General features: G+C 51.5%; 1 protein-coding gene across 1 annotated transcript in view; it reads right to left on the reverse strand.

Moving 5' to 3' along the window:
* LOC144097579 (uncharacterized) overlaps positions 1-22696 on the reverse strand; it is a 955709-nt gene that overhangs the window by 636385 nt on the left and 296628 nt on the right. Inside the window, exon 4 of the mRNA XM_077630249.1 lies at positions 4649-4796. Within this exon, the coding sequence (XP_077486375.1) occupies positions 4649-4796 (148 nt within the window). The remainder of the gene's footprint in view (positions 1-4648; positions 4797-22696) is intronic.

A 22696-nucleotide genomic window follows, 5' to 3' on the forward strand; every position in this document is an offset into this window, starting at 1 on the left:
ATGTACCAAATACACTGAGGAAATCGTAAATTTATGCAAGGTCGTCTCTCCTCTCACGACCGACGAGGACAAATTTGGCCACTTCGAGGATTCGCCGAAGACATTTACAATTTTCTTATCAGAAAAGAAAGTCTCAAGTCCGTGTCTTACGTCATCCAGCATTGTCGCACGTTTTAGACATTGAAAATGCGTCGCATCACACCGAAATTTGGACGGTTGGTCGGGGTGACGACGGTTGCAGCTGTAGACATACCATCGTCATGTGATCTGGCCTCCACGATCGGCCAGATCGTTCGCTAAGAGTTTACCAGGTCGCTAGAACTCCCTCCTGCGTATCTCACGTGCCATCTTTTGCCAACAGCCGTTAACGCAAAGGACTTTGAGGAGCACTGAGTACCCCGATAGCTGCGGTCGACAAACATACCGCAATCGCTCCCGGAGCACCAGTTCTGCTTCTACCAGCCTACGCCGGCCACATGCATTGAGAACTTTCGGCTCAATACTTCGTATGACTTCTTGCCGACTCAGCCTGCTCCTGGTCCCTCCCTTGTGTGTTACCGCTGCGGTCAGCCCCGGTCCCATTTCGCGATTTTGTCCACGCCGACAACCATTCCGTTACGGTTCCTCTACCTATCCTCCGCGGCCACATTACCAACCTGCTCCTTCTCGGTGCCCATCCTACGCGCCTGATTCCGGCAACCCACGGCCTGTTCAAATGCGGAATCATTCGCCCGCATCGGATAGAAGTGTGACACCGCCTTCAGTTTTTCGCACTCGTCGATCTACATCACCCCGACCCCGTTCGTCCTCGCCCCCGCCGGAAAACTAGTCGGTGCGACCGATGGGGGGTGAGGCGCTGGATGTCTGCCGCCGGAAGTGATACTCCTGCCTGTAGTTATGCTACGGAATAAAGTGAATGTGCCAGTGGACGGTCTACCTGTGACGGCTTTAGTGCATACCGTTGCTACTGTTTCAGTTACGAGTGCTACGTTAAGTGTCTCCTCGCGGGCAGTGACTAGTGTTTGGATGGGACAAAAATGTCCAGTTTGGTGATTTGAGTGCCGAACCGTTTCATGCAGTGTGTAGTGTTGTTTCCTTGAACAGTGAAGTTTTCGGTACAGAAATGACGGTGCTCGCCCGATCGACGCATGACGTTATTCTTGGCCTCGATTTTTTGCAGATATCTGGCAATAACGTCGACAGTAACACCGGTGAGCCCAGCGTCGGCAAATGTTTCACCACAGACATTGAGGAAGGCTCGTGCAGTGGAGAGAGTGCGTTATGTGTTACCCGAGATACTCTCGTGCCTCCTTCTTCGGCTGCATGCGTACCGGGTTCCTGTCCAGATACAAGTCTCGACGTGTTTGATGCTACTGTGGAGCCGAAAGATTTAACCCGCATGAAAAAATATATCTTGGTTCCTCATGCCATGGTTTCCGCCACTATTGGAAGCACTGAAGTGGGACAGTAAAATGTCCGACAGAATCTGTAGCTATGTCTGAAGGCATGAAGCTTGAGTCATGCAGCCACGACTGGCCAGTGTCCGTGGCGTTGGTTACCGCCGGCATGGGCGCAGCAGCGCCAGAGCTTTACTACGAGTCACAGTTACTTCGCATGATCGACAACTCGCTTTGCTCGCATGAGCGCAGTGCTCTGTTGGCCATCCTCCGCGACACTCCACAGTGTGACTTTTCACACTGTGGATGGGCCCGGCGGCCCATCTTCCATCCCCTCGTCTCGGACGCTGCACAGGGTTGACACTGGCACCTCACATCTGATCCGACAAAAGCCCTACTGAGTATCACCGTCTGAACGCAGGTTATCAATGAACAAGTGAGGGGGATGTTCGCCAAAGGAAATCGTAAATTTATGCAAGGTTGTCTCTCTTGTTAAGACAGAAGAGGATGAAGAATAAAAATACCGAGTCGCCGAGTCCCTGGGCTGCTCCAGTAATTGTTGTTCGAAAGAGGGATAGATCACGGCGTTTCTGCGTGGAATATCACTTTAATGCCGTCACAAGAAAATATGTATTCCCCCTTCCTCGAATCGACTATGCGATCGAGTGCCTTTTTTCAGCCTCCTACGTCTAATGACCTCCGGTAGGGGTATTAACATGTTCCTATGCTTCCTGCGGACAAATAGAAAACAGCGTTTATTACGCCTGACGGCCTTGATGAATTGAACACATTGCTATTCGGCCTTTGTAATACGTCCGCCACCTTCGAGAGATATGGCCACTATACTCCGTGGCTTGAAATAATAAATATGCATGTGCTACGATGTTGTCATTTTCCAGAAGACGTTCAGTGAGCACGACCGCTTTGCTCTCGTCCTGGATTGCATGCGCAAAGCTGGCCTTGTGCTTAACCCTAAAAAGTGCCACTTTGGTGCGCGTCAAGCGTTATTGCTTGGACACCTCTTTCGCAAAGACGACGTGAGACCTGATCCAGTCAAGACTGCAGCTGTCGAGTCGTTTAAGCCTCCACAGTCTGTCAAAGAGCTGCGAAGTTTCTTGGACTTGAGTTCATACTTTCGCCGCTTCATTCATCGCTTTGCGGGCATCGCATACCCGCTGGCAGGCCTGCTTCAGATAGAAGTGTGTTTCAAGTGGACCCCTGAGTGTGTCTCCGCCTTCCGCCAAGTAAACTTCCTTCTTACGTCCCACCCTGTGCTTCGCTACTTTGAACCCTCCGCCACCACACCGATTCATACCGACACGCCAGGAGTGTTGGCCTCGGCGCTGTGCTTGTCCGGCGCAGCGACAAAGATCGCGTTGTTGCGCATGCGAGTCGCTCGCTCAGAGAAAGCCGGAGCGCAATTAAACGGTCACCAAGCAGAAATGCTTCGCCGTCGTCTTCGCCACGCAGCGTTTCCATTCGTATCTATACGGACGCCCGTTCACCATCGTCACCGACGATCATGCCCTCTGCTGGCTCTTTAACCTTCGTGACTCGTGTGGGCGCCTTGCACGGTGGGCTCTCCGGCTCTAATAGTTTGCTTACAGAGTCGCCTAGAAGAGTGGTCGCCGGCACGCTGACGCGGACTGTCTTTGGCAGTTGGCCCTTCCTAAAACTGAGTTGAACATTGATAATTTCGACCACTAAGTCGCGTCGGCGTCACCAGCCAGCGCTTCGTCCTCGTAGTTCCGAACGGCCTGTACACCTCTGTCTTGCAGGAGAATGACGACGACCCTACATCTGGACATCTTGGGTCGCATATAACGCTCTATCGTACCCAGCACGTTTCTATTGGCTCAAAATGCAGGCCCCGACTGAACGTCACCAGCTGCACCCAGTGTCAACGATATAAGCGGCTGACTAGCGTTGCATCTGGTGACCTTCATCCTATGACAACACGCGCAGCACCGTTCAAGCACGTGGGCATAGACCTCCTGGGACCCTTTCCCAAGTCATATCATGGAAACTGCTTGATAGTGGTTTGCGTTGATTGCTTCCCTCGGCATTGCGAAACGGCAGCCCTACACTAGTCTACAGCGTATCATTCGTTCTCTTTTATGTTGCGCTCCATATTTCTCCGCCATGGACCACCAAATGTTACCATCAGTGACCATGGTCGGCAGTTCGCCGCTGACGTCGTGGAGCAGCTTCTCCGTTTATGCGCATTGCATTTTCGCCATTCCTTGCCTCACAATCTCCAGACGATAGGGATAACTAAGCGCACGAACTCAATGATCACTAAAATGCTGTCAATGTACGTTGATTCAAAGCACAAAAACTAGGGCAGAGTACTGCCGCTCGTCCCTTACGCTTTCAATACCGCGTGCCATGAGGCCTACTGGATTCCGCTCCTTTTTACTATATGCCAGCCTCCCACGCTACACCCTAGACACCATACAGCCGTTTCCCGCCAACCTTCATGAAGATCCCTCCATCGCGAAGACACTCAGTCTCGCTGAAGATGCCCGGCGCCTTGCCGCCTTCGTATTCTCGCCTCCCAAGATCAGTCCAAAGCGCGTTACAATGCCCACAGCTGTCACGCCACTTACAGCACCGGGAATTTGGTCTTGTTGTGGCGGCCTGGCAGAAAGCAGGGAGTGTCCCAGTAGCTGCTGTTCCACTACGATGGACCCTATGTTATAATTGATAAAATTAGCGAGCTCAATTAGCGTATAGCGTGTCTCACGGCAAGCGGCCGTCGTTCTGCAAGAACTGAAGCGACTCACGTTGCCGGCCTGAAGCCCTACCATTCGCGCGGTGCTTATTAACTTGCCCTGTGGGCTTCTGCCCCGTAAGGGGAAGTGCGACGCCCATGATGAGGCGATGCCTCTTCTATTGGGTCGGCATCACTGACTACGAAGAAGATGAGGAGAACGAGATGAATGTTTCTCGTGCTGAACAAGCGGACGCAAATGGTGTGACTCGCCCGTCGTGATCGGAATAAATCCCTGTTCGCAACAACATGTTCAAGTATCTTACACACGGTGCAGGTGAATGAAACATCGAGGTACTTTGAGGAGTTTGAAAGTGTGGTGACTTTAGCTTTGTTGCATTCTTTAGGCACTTCGGAATTTCGCAGCGACTTTCCGTAAATCCGCGGGAAGTACTTCGCAATATTATGATCGATGCTAGGGGCCCATTAAACACCGGAAAAGTTTTCAAAAGAAGCATATTTGATGACTCCTGCTTACCTTGAGATAGGGCATGAATTTGGTTTTGAAGTTCTCCACACTGAATTTATCTATCCACTTGTGTATTCCAAAATGGAGGTATTTGGCTTCCACATGTTGTTTCATGCGGTCATGACCTAATGTCACACCATTCAAATCCTTTATAGCCCTGGAAAATAAGACAACCCCATTAAGGGAAGAGAAGGGAAGTGGAACACACACACACACACACACACGCACACGCGCACACGCGCGCACACACACACACACACACACACACACACACACACACACACACACACACACACACACACACACACACACACACACACACACACACACACCGATCGTTTTTCTTTCCAAAGCTCTGTGCGTTGTCCTTAACTTAAGCTGAACCATTTTTGTTAGCCTCCACGTTTCTGCCCCATAGGTGAGTACCGGGAAGATACAGCTACTTTGCTCTTGAGCGATACTGATAAATTGTCATTCATGATTCGCGGCAATATGCCCTCCACCCCATTCGGATTATTCTAGTTAGTTCCTTCTTATGATTCTGATCAGCGGCCACTACCTGCCCTAATTTGACGCATTCACTTTCCACTTCCAGCACTTCGCTACCAATTGTGAACTGCTGTTCCCTTAGGAGAGTATTGTATATAACTTTGGTGTTCCGCATGTTAATTTTAACACCTGCCGTCTTAAAATTATGATCATTATTATTCTATATTTTATCGATTGAAAATTGATTAGAAAGCAGAAGAAAAAAATGAGGGCCTCGGTTCTGGCAGCGTTGATGCAATAGGAGGCATAAGAGATTTATCCCATAGTTACTGCCCTCGCCTTCGATGATGTTCCACGTCACATCAGCGGTAATACAGTGCGTACTACGTCCGCCGCTTACAGACGAGGGTGGCGCTGGTGAACTCTCTCAAGGTTAGGTCACACGTAAACTTAAATACCCCCGTAAAGAAAAGATACAACAGCCATCGCCGCAGCTGTGTTGGTAGAGCACCAGGCGCGTAATTCGGAGGTCGTGGGTTTTCACGCAGCGCAGAGGGCTGGCGTCACAACTTGAAGGAAGGAATGAGGTGTCCGGAATATGGACGGCACCTCGCACCTAAACCGGATATCACGTGGTGGTGACTGCAATGCAAAGAGGAGAAAGATTGAAAATGGCGTGTAAAGAAAACTCTTTACAGGGCCTTTCTTGCGGCCACGATGTACTGAATCACTCGGCGAAGGCGTAGCGACAAGCGCGCTGGTGGTCGTCGAACGCCATGCCCACTGCTTTCGGCCGTGCTCAATTTAAAGCTATACTGATGAAGAAAACATACACTCGCCAAGGTTCAAAGAAAATAAGAAGGAATTGACGTTTCGGCGCCCGTACGGGTGCCTTGATCACAAAGAAGCGAAGGACGGGCAGGTGAGCTATATATGGGCAGTTTTTTGAAGGGTGCGCAGGTATATCTCTGGGAGATTGCCACGGGTCCGGTTAATCGTGTTTGGCGTGGATTGAATGCACAATGATTCTATGAGAAGGCGTTTTGGTAATGATTTTTCCTTTGCAATTACACGTGCTGCGTCCCAGTCGATGGTATGGCCAGTTTCTTGATGATGCTGCGCCAAAGCGTTTGAGATAGATTTTCCTTTGGCGACGTCATTTTGGTGCTGTTTGAGCCTTGTCTTGAATTTGCCTGTTTCTCCGATATAGGAAGCGTCGCAATCGTGACAGGGGATCTTGTAGATCCCGCCTGGAAAGCTATCGATGTCAAGAGGGTCCTTGACTCGCAAGAGTCGTTGCCGAAGTATGCACGACGGGACGTGGGCCACACGAATGTTATAATCTGAAAAGATGGGAGCAAGGTTCTCACTCACACCGTGGGCATACGGAATCGGCACCCGCTTCTTTGCGCATGCGTCAGTTCGGATAGTCGGAGCAGAGGCGCGTCGTTCTTGGGATCGTAGTATTTGGGCTGGGTAACCGTTCCGTATCAGGTCTTGCCTGACCTGTTTCACTTCTGCTGCTCTGCGCTTAGGACTTGAGCATATCCTAAATGCGCGGTTGAACAGAGACGCCGCGACTGAGCGCTTGTGCCCGATGGGATGAGATGACTGAAAGTTTAGGTACCTTCCGGTGTGAGTGGGTTTACGATAGACGGCGGTTTGCAGAGAATGCGGTGAGCGTTCCACGAGGACGTCGAGGAAAGCGATGTGGCCATCCACTTCCTCCTCTAGGGTGAACTGAATGCTTTGCTGGAACGTGTTGAGGTGCGCTAGAAACCTGTGTACGTCTGGCCGGTTGATGACAGAGAAGCAGTCGTCGACATAGCGTACAAAAAACTGCGGTGGGGGGTCGAATGAGGCAAGTGCTGCGGATTCTATTGATTCTAAGGCAAGGTTAGCACATACTACAGAAACTGAGGCACCCATGGCTGTTCCGAAAGTCTGTCTGTAGAAGTTTTTGTTGAAGGTGAAATAAGTATTCGAGAGGCAGAATTTTAGGAGTCGGCAGAGGTCGTCGGCTTCAATCGGGGTTCGTTCAGGCAAAGTCGTGTCTTCGTTCAGGGCTTTCTTGCAACACTCCACCGCAAAATCCACAGGCACAGATGTGAACAAAGACTTCACATCGAAAGAAGCCATTACTTGGGTGTCGTCAATGGGCACATTCTTCAGCTTCTCGACGAAGTCGCTTGCATTCCGGACGTGCGTGGCGGTTTTTCCCGCTAGAGGGGCCAGCACCCGGTGAAGGTAGCCAGAGAGCTTGTTCAGCGGGGACCGTGTAAAGTCCACAATTGGACGGAGCGGTGTGCCCTCCTTGTGCACTTTTGGTACGCCGTAGATGGCAGGAGCGGCGCCATTGTGACACAGTAGCTTGTTGTAGATATATTGACCGTCGGACGGGGGGACGTATTTGAATACATCAGCGAGAAGCTTCTGAAGTTCAGCTTCTATCTTTCTGGTCGGGTCCCGGTTTATCTTTGCATAGGTATTTTTGTCCTCCAAAAGTGCCGACATCTTTTTTATATATTCAGTCCGATCTAGCACCACAGTGGCGTTCCCCTTGTCGGCCGAAGGATCACGATTGCCTCATTCTTTTTTAATCTTTTGAGGGCTTCCTTTTCAGGGCGTGGGAGTGCGCTGTCTTTTTCTTTTCGTAACTTTGAAAGTGCTCCGATGGCACGAGAACGTGCTTGGTCGCGTAGGCTGGCGTCAATCTTTCGCACTGCTAGCTCAACGGCACATGTCATGCTTTTCGCATCAGGGACGGGTCCAGTGTTGAAGTTGAGTCCCTTGTTAAGAAGCGAGAGTTCAGCATGGTCTAGCTTGTACGAAGACAGGTTGTGTACGCAAGAAGTTGGTGTCTCTTCTGTCTGCCGCCCTAGGAGCAACCGGAACTTCGTTTCTTGATTCTGCTGTCTTTGTTCCTGAGTGTTTGCTGCCACACTGTTCGCGTAGAGCAGGACATCAAAGGCGTCCATAGCTAGGGTACGTTCTAGTGCCTGTTGAGCGAAGAAGATGTCGTTCTCCAGACGCTTAATCGTTGATCTTGTCTCCAGAATTCTCGCTTGTAGTAGAAGTTTTTCGGCTCGAGCGATAACATTTTTCCCAAACGGGGTACATACCAGAATTGGTAGACGCATGGACTTCGGGACCAACCCATGGCTCTTGCATCGGAGGTTGAAGCGTAGGTGGCACAGGAAGGAGGTAAGCCTCGTTTTCAGTGCGACGAACTGTCGAATCTTGGTTACGGCTGGCGGCCCGTACTTTTCGCGGAGAGTAATGAAGTCTAGGGTTCGACGGAATCCCGTCTGGCGGGGAAAATTCATACTGATGAAGAAAACATACACTCGCCAAGGTTCAAAGAAAATAAGAAGGAATTGACGTTTCGGCGCCCGTACGGGTGCCTTGATCACAAAGAAGCGAAGGACGGGCAGGTGAGCTATATATGGGCAGTTTTTTGAAGGGTGCGCAGGTATATCTCTGGGAGATTGCCACGGGTCCGGTTAATTGTGTTTGGCGTGGATTGAATGCACAATGATTCTATGAGAAGGCGTTTTTGGTAATGATTTTTCCTTTGCAATTACACGTGCTGCGTCCCAGTCGATGGTATGGCCAGTTTCTTGATGATGTTGCGCCAAAGCGTTTGAGATAGATTTTCCTTTGGCGACGTCATTTTGGTGCTGTTTGAGCCTTGTCTTGAATTTGCCTGTTTCTCCGATATAGGAAGCGTCGCAATCGTGACAGGGGATCTTGTAGATCACGCCTGGAAAGCTATCGATGTCAAGAGGGTCCTTGACTCGCAAGAGTCGTTGCCGAAGTTTGCACGACGGGACGTGGGCCACATGAATGTTATAATCTGAAAAGATGCGAGCAAGGTTCTCACTCACACCGTGGGCATACGGAATCGGCACCCGCTTCTTTGCGCATGAGTCAGTTCGGATAGTCGGAGCAGAGGCGCGTCGTTCTTGGGATCGTAGTATTTGGGCTGGGTAACCGTTCCGTATCAGGTCTTGCCTGACCTGTTTCACTTCTGCTGCTCTGCGCTTAGGACTTGAGCATATCCTAAATGCGCGGTTGAACAGAGACGCCGCGACTGAGCGCTTGTGCCCGATGGGATGAGATGACTGAAAGTTTAGGTACCTTCCGGTGTGAGTGGGTTTACGATAGACGGTGGTTTGCAGAGAATGCGGTGAGCGTTCCACGAGGACGTCGAGGAAAGCGATGTGGCCATCCACTTCCTCCTCTAGGGTGAACTGAATGCTTTGCTGGAACGTGTTGAGGTGCGCTAGAAACCTGTGTACGTCTGGCCGGTTGATGACAGAGAAGCAGTCGTCGACATAGCGTACAAAAACTGCGGTGGGGGGTCGAATGAGGCAAGTGCTGCGGATTCTATTGATTCTAAGGCAAGGTTAGCACATACTACAGAAACTGAGGCACCCATGGCTGTTCCGAAAGTCTGTCTGTAGAAGTTCTCGTTGAAGGTGAAATAAGTATTCGAGAGGCAGAATTTTAGGAGTCGGCAGAGGTCGTCGGCTTCAATCGGGGTTCGTTCAGGCAAAGTCGTGTCTTCGTTCAGGGCTTTCTTGCAACACTCTAGCGCAAAATCCACAGGCACAGATGTGAACAAAGACTTCACATCGAAAGAAGCCATTACTTGGGTGTCGTCAATGGGCACATTCTTCAGCTTCTCGACGAAGTCGCTTGCATTCCGGACGTGCGTGGCGGTTTTTCCCGCTAGAGGGGCCAGCGCCCGGTGAAGGTAGCCAGAGAGCTTGTTCAGCGGGGACCGTGTAAAGTCCACAATTGGACGGAGCGGTGTGCCCTCCTTGTGCACTTTTGGTACGCCGTAGATGGCAGGAGCGGCGCCATTGTGACAAAGTAGCTTGTTGTAGACATATTGACCGTCGGACGGGGGGACGTATTTGAATACATCAGCGAGAAGCTTCTGAAGTTCAGCTTCTATCTTTCTGGTCGGGTCCCGGTTTATCTTTGCATAGGTATTTTTGTCCTCCAAAAGTGCCGACATCTTTTTTATATATTCAGTCCGATCTAGCACCAGAGTGGCGTTCCCCTTGTCGGCCGGAAGGATCACGATTGCCTCATTCTTTTTTAATCTTTTGAGGGCTTCCTTTTCAGGGCGTGGGAGTGCGCTGTCTTTTTCTTTTCGTAACTTTGAAAGTGCTCCGATGGCACGAGAACGTGCTTGGTCGCGTAGGCTGGCGTCAAGAAAGCAAGAAAGCCCTGAACGAAGACACGACTTTGCCTGAACGAACCCCGATTGAAGCCGACGACCTCTGCCGACTCCTAAAATTCTGCCTCTCGAATACTTATTTCACCTTCAACAAGAACTTCTACAGACAGACTTTCGGAACAGCCATGGGTACCTCAGTTTCTGTAGTATGTGCTAACCTTGCCTTAGAATCAATAGAATCCGCCGCACTTGCCTCATTCGACCCCCCACCGCAGTTTTTTGTACGCTATGTCGACGACTGCTTCTCTGTCATCAACCGGCCAGACGTACACAGGTTTCTAGCGCACCTCAACACGTTCCAGCAAAGCATTCAGTTCACCCTAGAGGAGGAAGTGGATGGCCACATCGCTTTCCTCGACGTCCTCGTGGAACGCTCACCGCATTCTCTGCAAACCACCGTCTATCGTAAACCCACTCACACCGAAAGGTACCTAAACTTTCAGTCATCTCATCCCATCGGGCACAAGCGCTCAGTCGCGGCGTCTCTGTTCAACCGCGCATTTAGGATATGCTCAAGTCCTAAGCGCAGAGCAGCAGAAGTGAAACAGGTCAGGCAAGACCTGATACGGAACGGTTACCCAGCCCAAATACTACGATCCCAAGAACGACGCGCCTCTGCTCCGACTATCCGAACTGACGCATGCGCAAAGAAGCGGGTGCCGATTCCGTATGCCCACGGTGTGAGTGAGAACCTTGCTCGCATCTTTTCAGATTATAACATTCATGTGGCCCACGTCCCGTCGTGCAAACTTCGGCAACGACTCTTGCGAGTCAAGGACCCTCTTGACATCGATAGCTTTCCAGGCGTGATCTACAAGATCCCCTGTCACGATTGCGACGCTTCCTATATCGGAGAAACAGGCAAATTCAAGACAAGGCTCAAACAGCACCAAAATGACGTCGCCAAAGGAAAATCTATCTCAAACGCTTTGGCGCAACATCATCAAGAAACTGGCCATACCATCGACTGGGACACAGCACGTGTAATTGCAAAGGAAAAATCATTACCAAAACGCCTTCTCATAGAATCATTGTGCATTCAATCCACGCCAAACACGATTAACCGGACCCGTGGCAATCTCCCAGAGATATACCTGCGCACCCTTCAAAAAACTGCCCATATATAGCTCACCTGCCCGTCCTTCGCTTCTTTGTGATCAAGGCACCCGTACGGGCGCCGAAACGTCAATTCCTTCTTATTTTCTTTGAACCTTGGCGAGTGTATGTTTTCTTCATCAGTATGAATTTTCCCCGCCAGACGGGATTCCGTCGAACCCTAGACTTCATTACTCTCCGCGAAAAGTACGGGCCGCCAGCCGTAACCAAGATTCGACAGTTCGTCGCACTGAAAACGAGGCTTACCTCCTTCCTGTGCCACCTACGCTTCAACCTCCGATGCAAGAGCCATGGGTTGGTCCCGAAGTCCATGCGTCTACCAATTCTGGTATGTACCCCGTTTGGGAAAAATGTTATCGCTCGAGCCGAAAAACTTCTACTACAAGCGAGAATTCTGGAGACAAGATCAACGATTAAGCGTCTGGAGAACGACATCTTCTTCGCTCAACAGGCACTAGAACGTACCCTAGCTATGGACGCCTTTGATGTCCTGCTCTACGCGAACAGTGTGGCAGCGAACACTCAGGAACAAAGACAGCAGAATCAAGAAACGAAGTTCCGGTTGCTCCTAGGGCGGCAGACAGAAGAGACAGCAACTTCTTGCGTACACAACCTGTCTTCGTGCAAGCTAGACCATGCTGAACTCTCGCTTCTTAACAAGGGACTCAACTTCAACACTGAACCCGTCCCTGATGCGAAAAGCATGACATGTGCCGTTGAGCTAGCAGTGCGAAAGATTGACGCCAGCCTACGCGACCAAGCACGTTCTCGTGCCATCGGAGCACTTTCAAAGTTACGAAAAGAAAAAGACAGCGCACTCCCACGCCCTGAAAAGGAAGCCCTCAAAAGATTAAAAAAAAAGAATGAGGCAATCGTGATCCTTCCGGCCGACAAGGGGAACGCCACTGTGGTGCTAGATCGGACTGAATATATAAAAAAGATGTCGGCACTTTTGGAGGACAAAACTACCTATGCAAAGATAAACCGGGACCCGACCAGAAAGATAGAAGCTGAACTTCAGAAGCTTCTCGCTGATGTATTCAAATACGTCCCCCCGTCCGACGGTCAATATATCTACAACAAGCTACTGTGTCACAATGGCGCCGCTCCTGCCATCTACGGCGTACCAAAAGTGCACAAGGAGGGCACACCGCTCCGTCCAATTGTGGACTTTACACGGTCCCCGCTGAACAAGCTCTCTGGCTACCTTCACCGGGTGCTGGCCCCTCTAGCGGGAAAAACCGCCACGCACGTCCGGAATGCAAGCGACTTCATCGAGAAGCTGAAGAATGTGCCCATTGACGACACCCAAGTAATGGCTTCTTTCGATGTGAAGTCTTTGTTCACATCTGTGCCTGTGGATTTTGCGGTGGAGTGTTGCAAGAAAGCCCTGAACGAAGACACGACTTTGCCTGAACGAACCCCGATTGAAGCCGACGACCTCTGCCGACTCCTAAAATTCTGCCTCTCGAATACTTATTTCACCTTCAACAAGAACTTCTACAGACAGACTTTCGGAACAGCCATGGGTGCCTCAGTTTCTGTAGTATGTGCTAACCTTGCCTTAGAATCAATAGAATCCGCAGCACTTGCCTCATTCGACCCCCCACCGCAGTTTTTTGTACGCTATGTCGACGACTGCTTCTCTGTCATCAACCGGCCAGACGTACACAGGTTTCTAGCGCACCTCAACACGTTCCAGCAAAGCATTCAGTTCACCCTAGAGGAGGAAGTGGATGGCCACATCGCTTTCCTCGACGTCCTCGTGGAACGCTCACCGCATTCTCTGCAAACCACCGTCTATCGTAAACCCACTCACACCGGAAGGTACCTAAACTTTCAGTCATCTCATCCCATCGGGCACAAGCGCTCAGTCGCGGCGTCTCTGTTCAACCGCGCATTTAGGATATGCTCAAGTCCTAAGCGCAGAGCAGCAGAAGTGAAACAGGTCAGGCAAGACCTGATACGGAACGGTTACCCAGCCCAAATACTACGATCCCAAGAACGACGCGCCTCTGCTCCGACTATCCGAACTGACGCATGCGCAAAGAAGCGGGTGCCGATTCCGTATGCCCACGGTGTGAGTGAGAACCTTGCTCGCATCTTTTCAGATTATAACATTCATGTGGCCCACGTCCCGTCGTGCAAACTTCGGCAACAACTCTTGCGAGTCAAGGACCCTCTTGACATCGATAGCTTTCCAGGCGTGATCTACAAAATCCCCTGTCACGATTGCGACGCTTCCTATATCGGAGAAACAGGCAAATTCAAGACAAGGCTCAAACAGCACCAAAATGACGTCGCCAAAGGAAAATCTATCTCAAACGCTTTGGCGCAACATCATCAAGAAACTGGCCATACCATCGACTGGGACGCAGCACGTGTAATTGCAAAGGAAAAAATCATTACCAAAACGCCTTCTCATAGAATCATTGTGCATTCAATCCACGCCAAACACGATTAACCGGACCCGTGGCAATCTCCCAGAGATATACCTGCGCACCCTTCAAAAAACTGCCCATATATAGCTCACCTGCCCGTCCTTCGCTTCTTTGTGATCAAGGCACCCGTACGGGCGCCGAAACGTCAATTCCTTCTTATTTTCTTTGAACCTTGGCGAGTGTATGTTTTCTTCATCAGTATGAATTTTCCCCGCCAGACGGGATTCCGTCGAACCCTAGACTTCAATTTAAAGCTGTTCGCGAAGGTTCGAGTTAAAATGTGCAAATTTTCTAGAACATTCTGGAACAATCTAGAATCAAGTCCGCCTGACTGACAATGTAGAATCAAGTCCGCCCGGATGCGATCAATCGAGATTAATCTGCTCGCGTCTTGCATCGCAAAAAATGCGGTAAAACGGCGTGCCGGCAGTTTTCAAGAAGGAACAAGCAAACATTTCAAAATTCGTGGCATTACTCCCCTGTCCAAGAAGCATCAACCCCGATGCTTAAATACATAAATCTAGAGGCAAAACGAATTGTGAAAAATAAACTCCGAGTGTGGGAACCACAGCATACTTAATTTTTACTGCCCATTTTAAGGCTTACACGCACGACATGTGCAACTTGTGGTCGCACGCGGCGTTGCTGGGATGCAGCCATTTCGTGAGAGCCGACTTCATAGTCCAGTTCACCTAGCCGACGAAGAACCTTGTACGGGACGGAAAAGCGCCGCGAAAAAGCTTTCCACTCAATCCGCGGCGGCGAACGGGCGTCCAAACCCAGACTCGGTCCCCTATCTTGTATTTGGCTTTGCGTCTTCGTAGTTTGTAGCATCTGGGGTCGGTCCGCTGCTGAAATTTTATCCGTAATCGGGCAAGTCTCCGGGATTCTTTTGCGCGTTGAATGTAGGAGGCGACATGGACGTAATATTCTTCGGTAACGCTGGACAGCATGGCGTCTAGCACCGTCATGACCTCCCTGCCATGGGCGAGCCTGGAATTCGTCATCTCGGTGTTTTCCTGCACTGCGGCTTTGTAGGCGGAGACGACGTAAGACAGGATGACGTCCCAGGTCTTGTGTTCGGCATCGACATACATGACATGCGTACCGGCGATGCCTTGACGCGCACTCGGTCAGTGCGTTGCTGTGCGGATGGTATGCAGCTGTCCTACGGTTGCTCGTTTAGCTGTAACGCAGAATAGCTTTTGTCACTTCCATCGTAAATGCTGTTTCTCTGTCTACGATGAGCATATCGGGGCGCCGTAACGCAGAAGAATGCACCCAACGAAAAATTTGGAGACTTCTGCTGCTGCTCGAGTCGGTAGCGTTTTTGCCTCGGCGTAGCGGATCACGCAGTCGGTCGCCATGATGATCCACTTATTTCCAGACGTTGACCTCGGGAAAGGGCCAAGCAAGTTCATGCCGATCTGATGAAAGGGCCTTGAGAGGGGTTCATTGGGGTTCAGAAATCCCGCTGGTGCAATGGGAGGAGCCTGTCGTCGCTGACAATATCGGCAGTGTTTCACATGATGTGCGACTCAGCAGACAGTCGGGGCAGTAATACATGTCTTAAATGCCGCGCAAGGTGCGAGACCGAAACGTCCAGCTGTCGGCTCGTCGTGTGAAGTCTGAGAACTTTTTCGCGGAGACTTGCAGGTACCACAAGGAGGTAAGCTGTTTTGTTTGCTGTGAAGTTCGTCGCGAAGACATCATTGTGCACTAAGAAGGAAGACAGCAACCGCTTGAACGAGGCGGGGGGTGAAACAACTACCTCCCAAATACTCGATAAGGCATTTTAGGTCGGGGTGAAAGCGTTACTGTTGTGCAAAAGAGCAGGAGTTGATGGGTCGTAGCAAGGCGTCGTCATCGCCATCGGGCAGCGGTCCATCCACAGGGGCTCATGACATGCAATCGGCGTAAGAGTGCTTGCGTCTGGACTTGTAAACGACGGTGACGTCAAACTCCTGGAGGCGCAAACTCATTCGAGCGAGGCGGCCGGAGGGGTCCTTCAAAGTTGCAAGCCCACAATGTGCGTGGTGATAACTGACCACCTTCAATAGTTGTTCGTACATGTAAGGGTGGAATTTCGAAGTAGCCCAGATCATGGCAAGACACGTCCTTCTCTTTTGTCGAATAGTTAGCCTTGGCCTTGGAAACGGAGAGGCTAGCTTATGCGATTATTTTCTCCAGTTCGTTGCTTTTCTGAAAGAGGCGGATGGCTAGGCCCACGCTTCTTGCGTCGGTTGTGGGGTTTAACTGGGAGATAAATAGTTCCTCCCCGCTTAATCACAGCGGACACAGTTCAAAACCGCAGACTCCACCCCGTGATCGCGTACGCTACCGAGCGCTCGCCGACCACGGCGGGTCTTGCTCTGATGGAACAAAGGAATGACATATTGGCTGACACAAACGCATTTATTGCTACAGCACCAATAACGCCAGTTAGCAACAAGATATGCTAATGGTTGGAGGTCGTCCGACTCACCAGCAATGTTCGCCCGCGCTAGGGCAACGGATATACTCGGAGGCCGGACGGGACGAGATACGAGAGCCAGTCTTCATGCCTCTTCCTCGCCCCGCTGGCGAAGAGTGGAGCCGCGAGCGACACGTAAGCTCGCGCCGACGATCTCAGCCGAACCACCTTTTTGCCCTCTCCCGCGTGCGAGCAGTCTCTCGCGCTGCGATGCTGGCGCCCTCTCTCTTTAGTTAATGTAACTAACAAGTGAATGTTATCCTCCTCGAGGAGATGCTGCTGCCTCACGGTGGATCGCGGGAAAGTCTACACAGGGGACTGCAGAGCATATCCCCACATCCCCAACAATCTTAAGCAGACCTACGCGCCTGAAAGTACATGCTATGAAGGAGTCTTCTGGACTTCATGCACTTGAGACAGGTCTTGCAGCGGAGGTCACGCCGTCAACGTGCACGCAAACTTCCGAAGGCGGCGTGAAGTTCTCCGCTGGGACGACTCGCATGGCCCGTGGTCTACCGTGTTCGCAGGCCCGCGTATACAAAGCCGGTGGGAAAACTGCAGGCCAGGATTCTGCAGTAGTCGCCAGTGCAGTAGCAGCCGGAGGTGACTGCTGACCGGTCTCGCCACAGCTTCCCGGATGGATGCGGCGAACAGGATACAGGCCGCTCCGTCGCAGCAGGTGGCAGTGAGACGATGTGCACCGGGCAGTGAGCCTGTGTGGCTCCATCGGATCTGCAAAACTGCCGAAACACTCTCGGCGTGCCTTTAACGTAGGCCACGGGAGGGGAAACGGCATTCACAAGGACTTCGTGGCACAATGCCTAACTCGCTTGCAAAACGTGTCGGGTGGCTGTGCAAACGCAAAGTTCGAGTGAACAGAGCCCTTTCTTGAGTTGAACGAGGCTGCTCAGTTCTTGCGAAGTTACAAAAAAATACTGGCGGGCAGCAAAGTGCGGCCCCTCTCAATACCACAGCCCGATGGTCGTGCCTCTTCTGACGTGGTGCAGACAGCTCCAAAAAACATTAGGCCTGACTACCACTGACAACGACTGCGACCAAAACAAACACCCGAGACGGGTTACGTGAGCGCACCCGCGAGGAGACATCAGCTTTGTGGGGTGCTCCTACACCGCTCATTGCACAGAGTAGCTTCTGAGCGGTCGGCGCCCACCGTATCGAATGGTGTCGGAGCGCTCGGTGCCAAGCTGCAATACCAGACAGCTCGTAGCTTCACCCCTTGACCCAGGCCACCCGGCTCCCGGAGCCGCGACTCCCAGAGTTGAAAAAGAAACAGCAGAGAAAAATGTTTGCGGAAAACTCGGACCATCCACGCGGCTTCCGTACTCACTCGCTTCGGGCTCGGCAACTCCGCGGGCGCTAGGCCTCGCGCTCCCGCGATGCGAACCAAGTGATTCCCGCGAAGAAATGCCTGGGAAACTTAGCGAAAAACGTGCTGAGCATGTCGAAAAGTTCAAACATAGTGCAGAGCAATACACCTCGCACTCAAAAAGCAGGCAGCCGGGCCTAGCGATCAAAATTCACTCTAGGCTTAGCAGCAATCCTGAGCAAGTCCGGAAAAAGAACGTTTCTCGAACCGAACAGTCATCCACTGTTCCAAGAGCAGGCCCCACGTTGGGCTGCCAGATGTTGGGTTTAATTGGGGAGATGTATAGTTTCTCCCCGCTTATTCGGGACTGACAGTTCAAAACCTCCAGACCCCACCCCGTGATCGCGTACGCTACCAAGCGCTCGCCGACCATGGCGGGCCTTGCTCTGATGGAAAAAACGAATGACATATTGGCTGACACAAACAGGCATTTTTTGCTACAGCAACAGTAAAGCCAGATAGCAACAAGATATGCTAATGAATCGAGGTCGTCCGACTCAACAGCAAGGTTCCGAGCGAATGTTCGCCGCGCTAGGGCAAGGGATGTACTCCGAGGCCGGACGTGACGAGATACGGCAGCCAGTCTTCCCGCCGTATTCTCCCCGCTGGCGATGAGCGGAGCCGCCGAGCGACACGTCCGCTCGCGCCGATGATCCTAGTCGAACCGCCTTTTTGCCCTCCCGGGTGCGAGCAGTCTCGCGATTCGACGCTGGCGCCCTCTCTCGTTAGTTAAGGTAACTAACAAGGGAGTGTTCTCCTCAAGGCGAGGCTGGTGCTGCACGGTGCATCACGGGAAGGTCTACACAGGCGACTGCAGGGCAGATCCCCACACAGTATTAATTTCAGTATCCGCGTTTTCATCAAAGTGCGCGAGGATTGGTGGGCACTGTAAACGGCACTGAAGGTCTTTGAAGGTTTCTGCTTGCGGCACTTTTCATTTTAATACCAATCCTGCCTTTTTCCGGTGGATCAGAGGTGTACTAAAAGCGTGTAATATTTTTGTACCAGTCAAGAGTTTTAGTAAACCAAACTCGTTCGACGCTCCTGACGTTCTTTACGAACTGAAGGAACGAACGTTCTAATGCCTCGCTCCTCACAAAAGTGTGTGATCCATCACCGCGTTCATCTTCCCGAACCTTTAGCTGCCGAGCCCATCACTTTGCCGCTCGTGACGGCCTTTTATAAAGCCGTAAGCGCTCGGCTTTAGTTCTCTAGGTGTTTTATCTCCCAGTCGTACATCACTCTGGATGCAAGCAATCGGACACCGACGAGCTTCCCCATTCACCGCTCCCATGTGATTCCGCCAGTGCCTTCCTCTGCGCCTACGGTATATCTTCGTTCGGCGCCCCTGACGTTCTTTCCGAAGAGAGAACCTTCGATTGCATCACTCCTCACCTTCGTGTCTTATCCCTCACCAAGGTTCTTCGTCTCGAACCCTTAGCCTCAAAGCCCATCATTTGGCCGCTCGTGATGGCCTTTTATACCGCCATACCTACTCGGCTTTGGTTTTCTAGAAGTTTTATCTCCAGCTCGTACATCGCTCTGGATGCAAGCAATCTGACACCGACGCCCTTCCCCATTCGCCCCTCTCATGTCGTTTCGCCTGTGCTTTCCACTGCGCCTACGATATCTCGTCTTTCGACGCCGCTGACGTTCTTTCTGGACTGAAGGAACATTCGATTGCCTCGCTCCTCACCTTCGTGTCTGATCCCTCACCGCGTTGTTCGTCCCAGAACCTTAGCCACCAAGCCCATCACATTGCCCCTGCTGACGGCCTTTTATACCGCCATACCCGCTGGGCTTCAGTTCGCTAGGAATTATATCTTCAAGTGGTACATGCAATGGATGCAAATATTCTAACGCGGACGCCCTTCCTCATTCGCCATTCTCATGTGATTCCGCCAGTGTCTTCAACTGCGCGTACGAGATCTCGTCTTTAGACGCCCTTGGTGTTCTTCCGAACTCAAGGGACATTCCATTGCCTCGCTCATCCCGTTCGTGTCTTATACCTCACTAATGTTCTTCATCCCGAACCCTTAGCCGCCAAGCCCGCCCATTAATCTGCTGCTCCTGACGGCCTTTATACCGCGATACCCACTCAGCTTTTGTTCTCTAGGAGTGTAATCTCCAAGTCGTACATCGCTCTGGATGCAAGCAATCTGACACCGACGCCCTTCCTCATTCGCCGCTCTCATGTGATTTCCCCTGGGCGTTTCTCTGCGCGTACGATATCTCGTCGTTAGACGCCCATGGTGTTCTTTCCGAACTCAAGGAACATTCGATTGCCTCGCTCCTCACCTTCGTGTCTTATCCCTCACCAATGTTCTTCATCCCGAACCCTTAGCCGCAAAGCCCATTACTCTGCCGCTCTTGACGTCGTTTTATACCGCCATACCCACTCGGCTTTCGTTCTCTAGGAGCTTTATCTCCAAGTCGTACATCGCTCTGGATGCAAGCAATCTGACACCGACGTCCTTCCTCATTCGCAGCTCTCAAGTGATTCCGCCTGTGCCTTTCTCTGGGCATACGATATCTCGTCGTTACACGCCCATGGTGTTGTTTCCGAACTCAAGGAACATTCGATAGCCGCGCTCTTCACCTTAGTGTCTGATACCCACCGCGTTCTTCATCCCGGAACCTTACCCACCAAGCTCGTTACATAGCCGCTCCTGACGACCATTTATACCGCCATATCCGCTCGTCTTTAGTTCTCTAGGAGTTTCATATTCGAGTCGTACATCGCTCTGGATGCAAAGAAACTGACACCAACGCTCTTCCCCATTCGCCCTTCTCAAGTGATTCGCCTGCGCTTTCTTCTGCGCCTACGATATCTATCTCGTCGTTCGACGCCGCTGACGTTCTTTCCGAAGTGAAGGAACCTTCGATTGCCTCGCTCCTCACGTTCGTGTCTGATCCCTCACCGCGTTCTTCATCCCGTCACCTTAGCCTCCAATCCCATGACACTGGCGCTCGTAACAGTACTTTATAGAGCCATACCCGCTTGGCTTTATTTCTTTAGCAATTTTACCTTCAAGTTGTACAACCCTCTTGATGCAAGCAACCTGGCACCGACGCTCTTCCCCATTCACCGCTCTCATGCGGTTGCTCCTATGCCTTCCTCTGCGCCTACGATATCTCGTCGTTCGACGCCGCTGACGTTATTTCCGGACTGGAAGGAAAATTCGAGTGCCTCGCTCCTCACCCTTGTGTCTGATCCCTCGCCGCGTTCTTCGTCCCGGAACCTTAGTCTCCAAGCCCATCACATTGCCGCTCGTTACAGCCATTTATACCGCCATATCCGCTCTGCTTTAGCTCTCTAGGTGTTTTACCTTCAAGTCGCACAACCCTCTTGATGCAAGCAAAATGACACTGACGCCCTTCTCTATTCACCGCTCTCATATGATTGCTCCTGTGCCTTCCTCTGCGCGTACAATATCTCGTCGTTCGATGCCGCTGGCGTTCTTTCCGGACTGAAGGAACATTCGATTGCGTCTCTCCTCACCTTCGTGTCTGATCCCTCATCGCGTTCTTCATCCCGGAACCTTACCCACCAAGCTCGTTACATAGCCGCTCCTGACGACCATTTATACCGCCATATCCGCTCGTCTTTAGTTCTCTAGGAGTTTCATATTCGAGTCGTACCTCGCTCTGGATGCAAGCAATCTGACAACGACGCCCTTCCCCATTCGCCCTTCTCATGTTCGCCTGTGCTTTCTCCTGCGCCTACGATATCTCGTCGTTCGATTGCCTCGCTCCTCACCTTCGTGTCTGATCCTTCAGCGTTTTCTTCGGCCTGGAACCTTAGCCTCCAAGCCCGTCACTTTGCCGCTTATGACTGCCATTTATGCCGCCATACACGCTCTGCTTTAGCTCCCTAGGGGTATTACCTTCCAGTCGTACAACCATCTTGATGCAAGCAACCTGACACAGACGCTCTTCCTCATTCACCGTTCTCATGCGAATGCTCCTGTGCCTTGCTCAGCGCCCATGATACCTCGTCGTTCTTTCTGGACTGAAGAAAAATTCGATTGCCTCGCTCCTCACCTTCGTGTCTGGTCTCTCACCGCGTTCTTCTTCCCGGATCCTTAGCCTCCAAGCCCCTTACATTGCCGCTCTTGACAGCCCTTTATACCGCCATACCCGCTCGGCTTTTTTTCTCTAGGGGTTTTACCTTAAAGTCGTACAACAATCTTGACGCAGGCAATGTGACTCTGAGGCATTCCCCATTCACTGCTCTTATGCGATTGCTCCTGTGCCTTCCTCTGCGCCTATGATATCTCGTCGTTCGACGCCGCTGACGTTCTTTCCGTACTCAAGGAACATTCAATTGCTTCGCACCTCTCCTTCGTGTCTGGTCTCTCAGAGTTATTCGTCCCGTGACCTCAGCCTCCAAGCCGATCACACTGCCGCTCGTGACAGCCCTCTATACCGCCGTAACCGCTCGGCTTTATCTCTCTAGGGGTTTTACCTTCAAGTCGTACAACCCTCTTGATGCAAGCAAACTGACACTGACGCCTTCCTCATTAACCGCTCTCTTGCGACTGCTCCTGTGCATTCCTCTGCGTCTACGATATCTTGTCGTTCGATGCCGCTGACGTTCTTTCCGGAATGAAGGAACATTCGAATGCCTCGCTCCTCACCTTCGTGTCTGATCCCTCACGGCGTTCTTCGTCCCGGATCCTTAGCCTCCAAGCCCATCACAATGCCGCTCGTGACAGCCCTTTATACCGCAATACCCGCTCGGCTTTATATTTATAGGGGTTTTACCTTAATGTCGTACAACACTCTTGACGCAAAAAAATCTGACACTGACGCCCTTCCCCATTCACCGCTCCCATGCAATTGCTCCTGTGCCTTCCTCTGGGCCTACGATATCTCGTTTTCGACGCCGCTGACGTTC

Source organism: Amblyomma americanum, chromosome 7 (assembly GCF_052857255.1).
Source record: "Amblyomma americanum isolate KBUSLIRL-KWMA chromosome 7, ASM5285725v1, whole genome shotgun sequence".
NCBI lineage: Eukaryota > Metazoa > Arthropoda > Arachnida > Ixodida > Ixodidae > Amblyomma > Amblyomma americanum.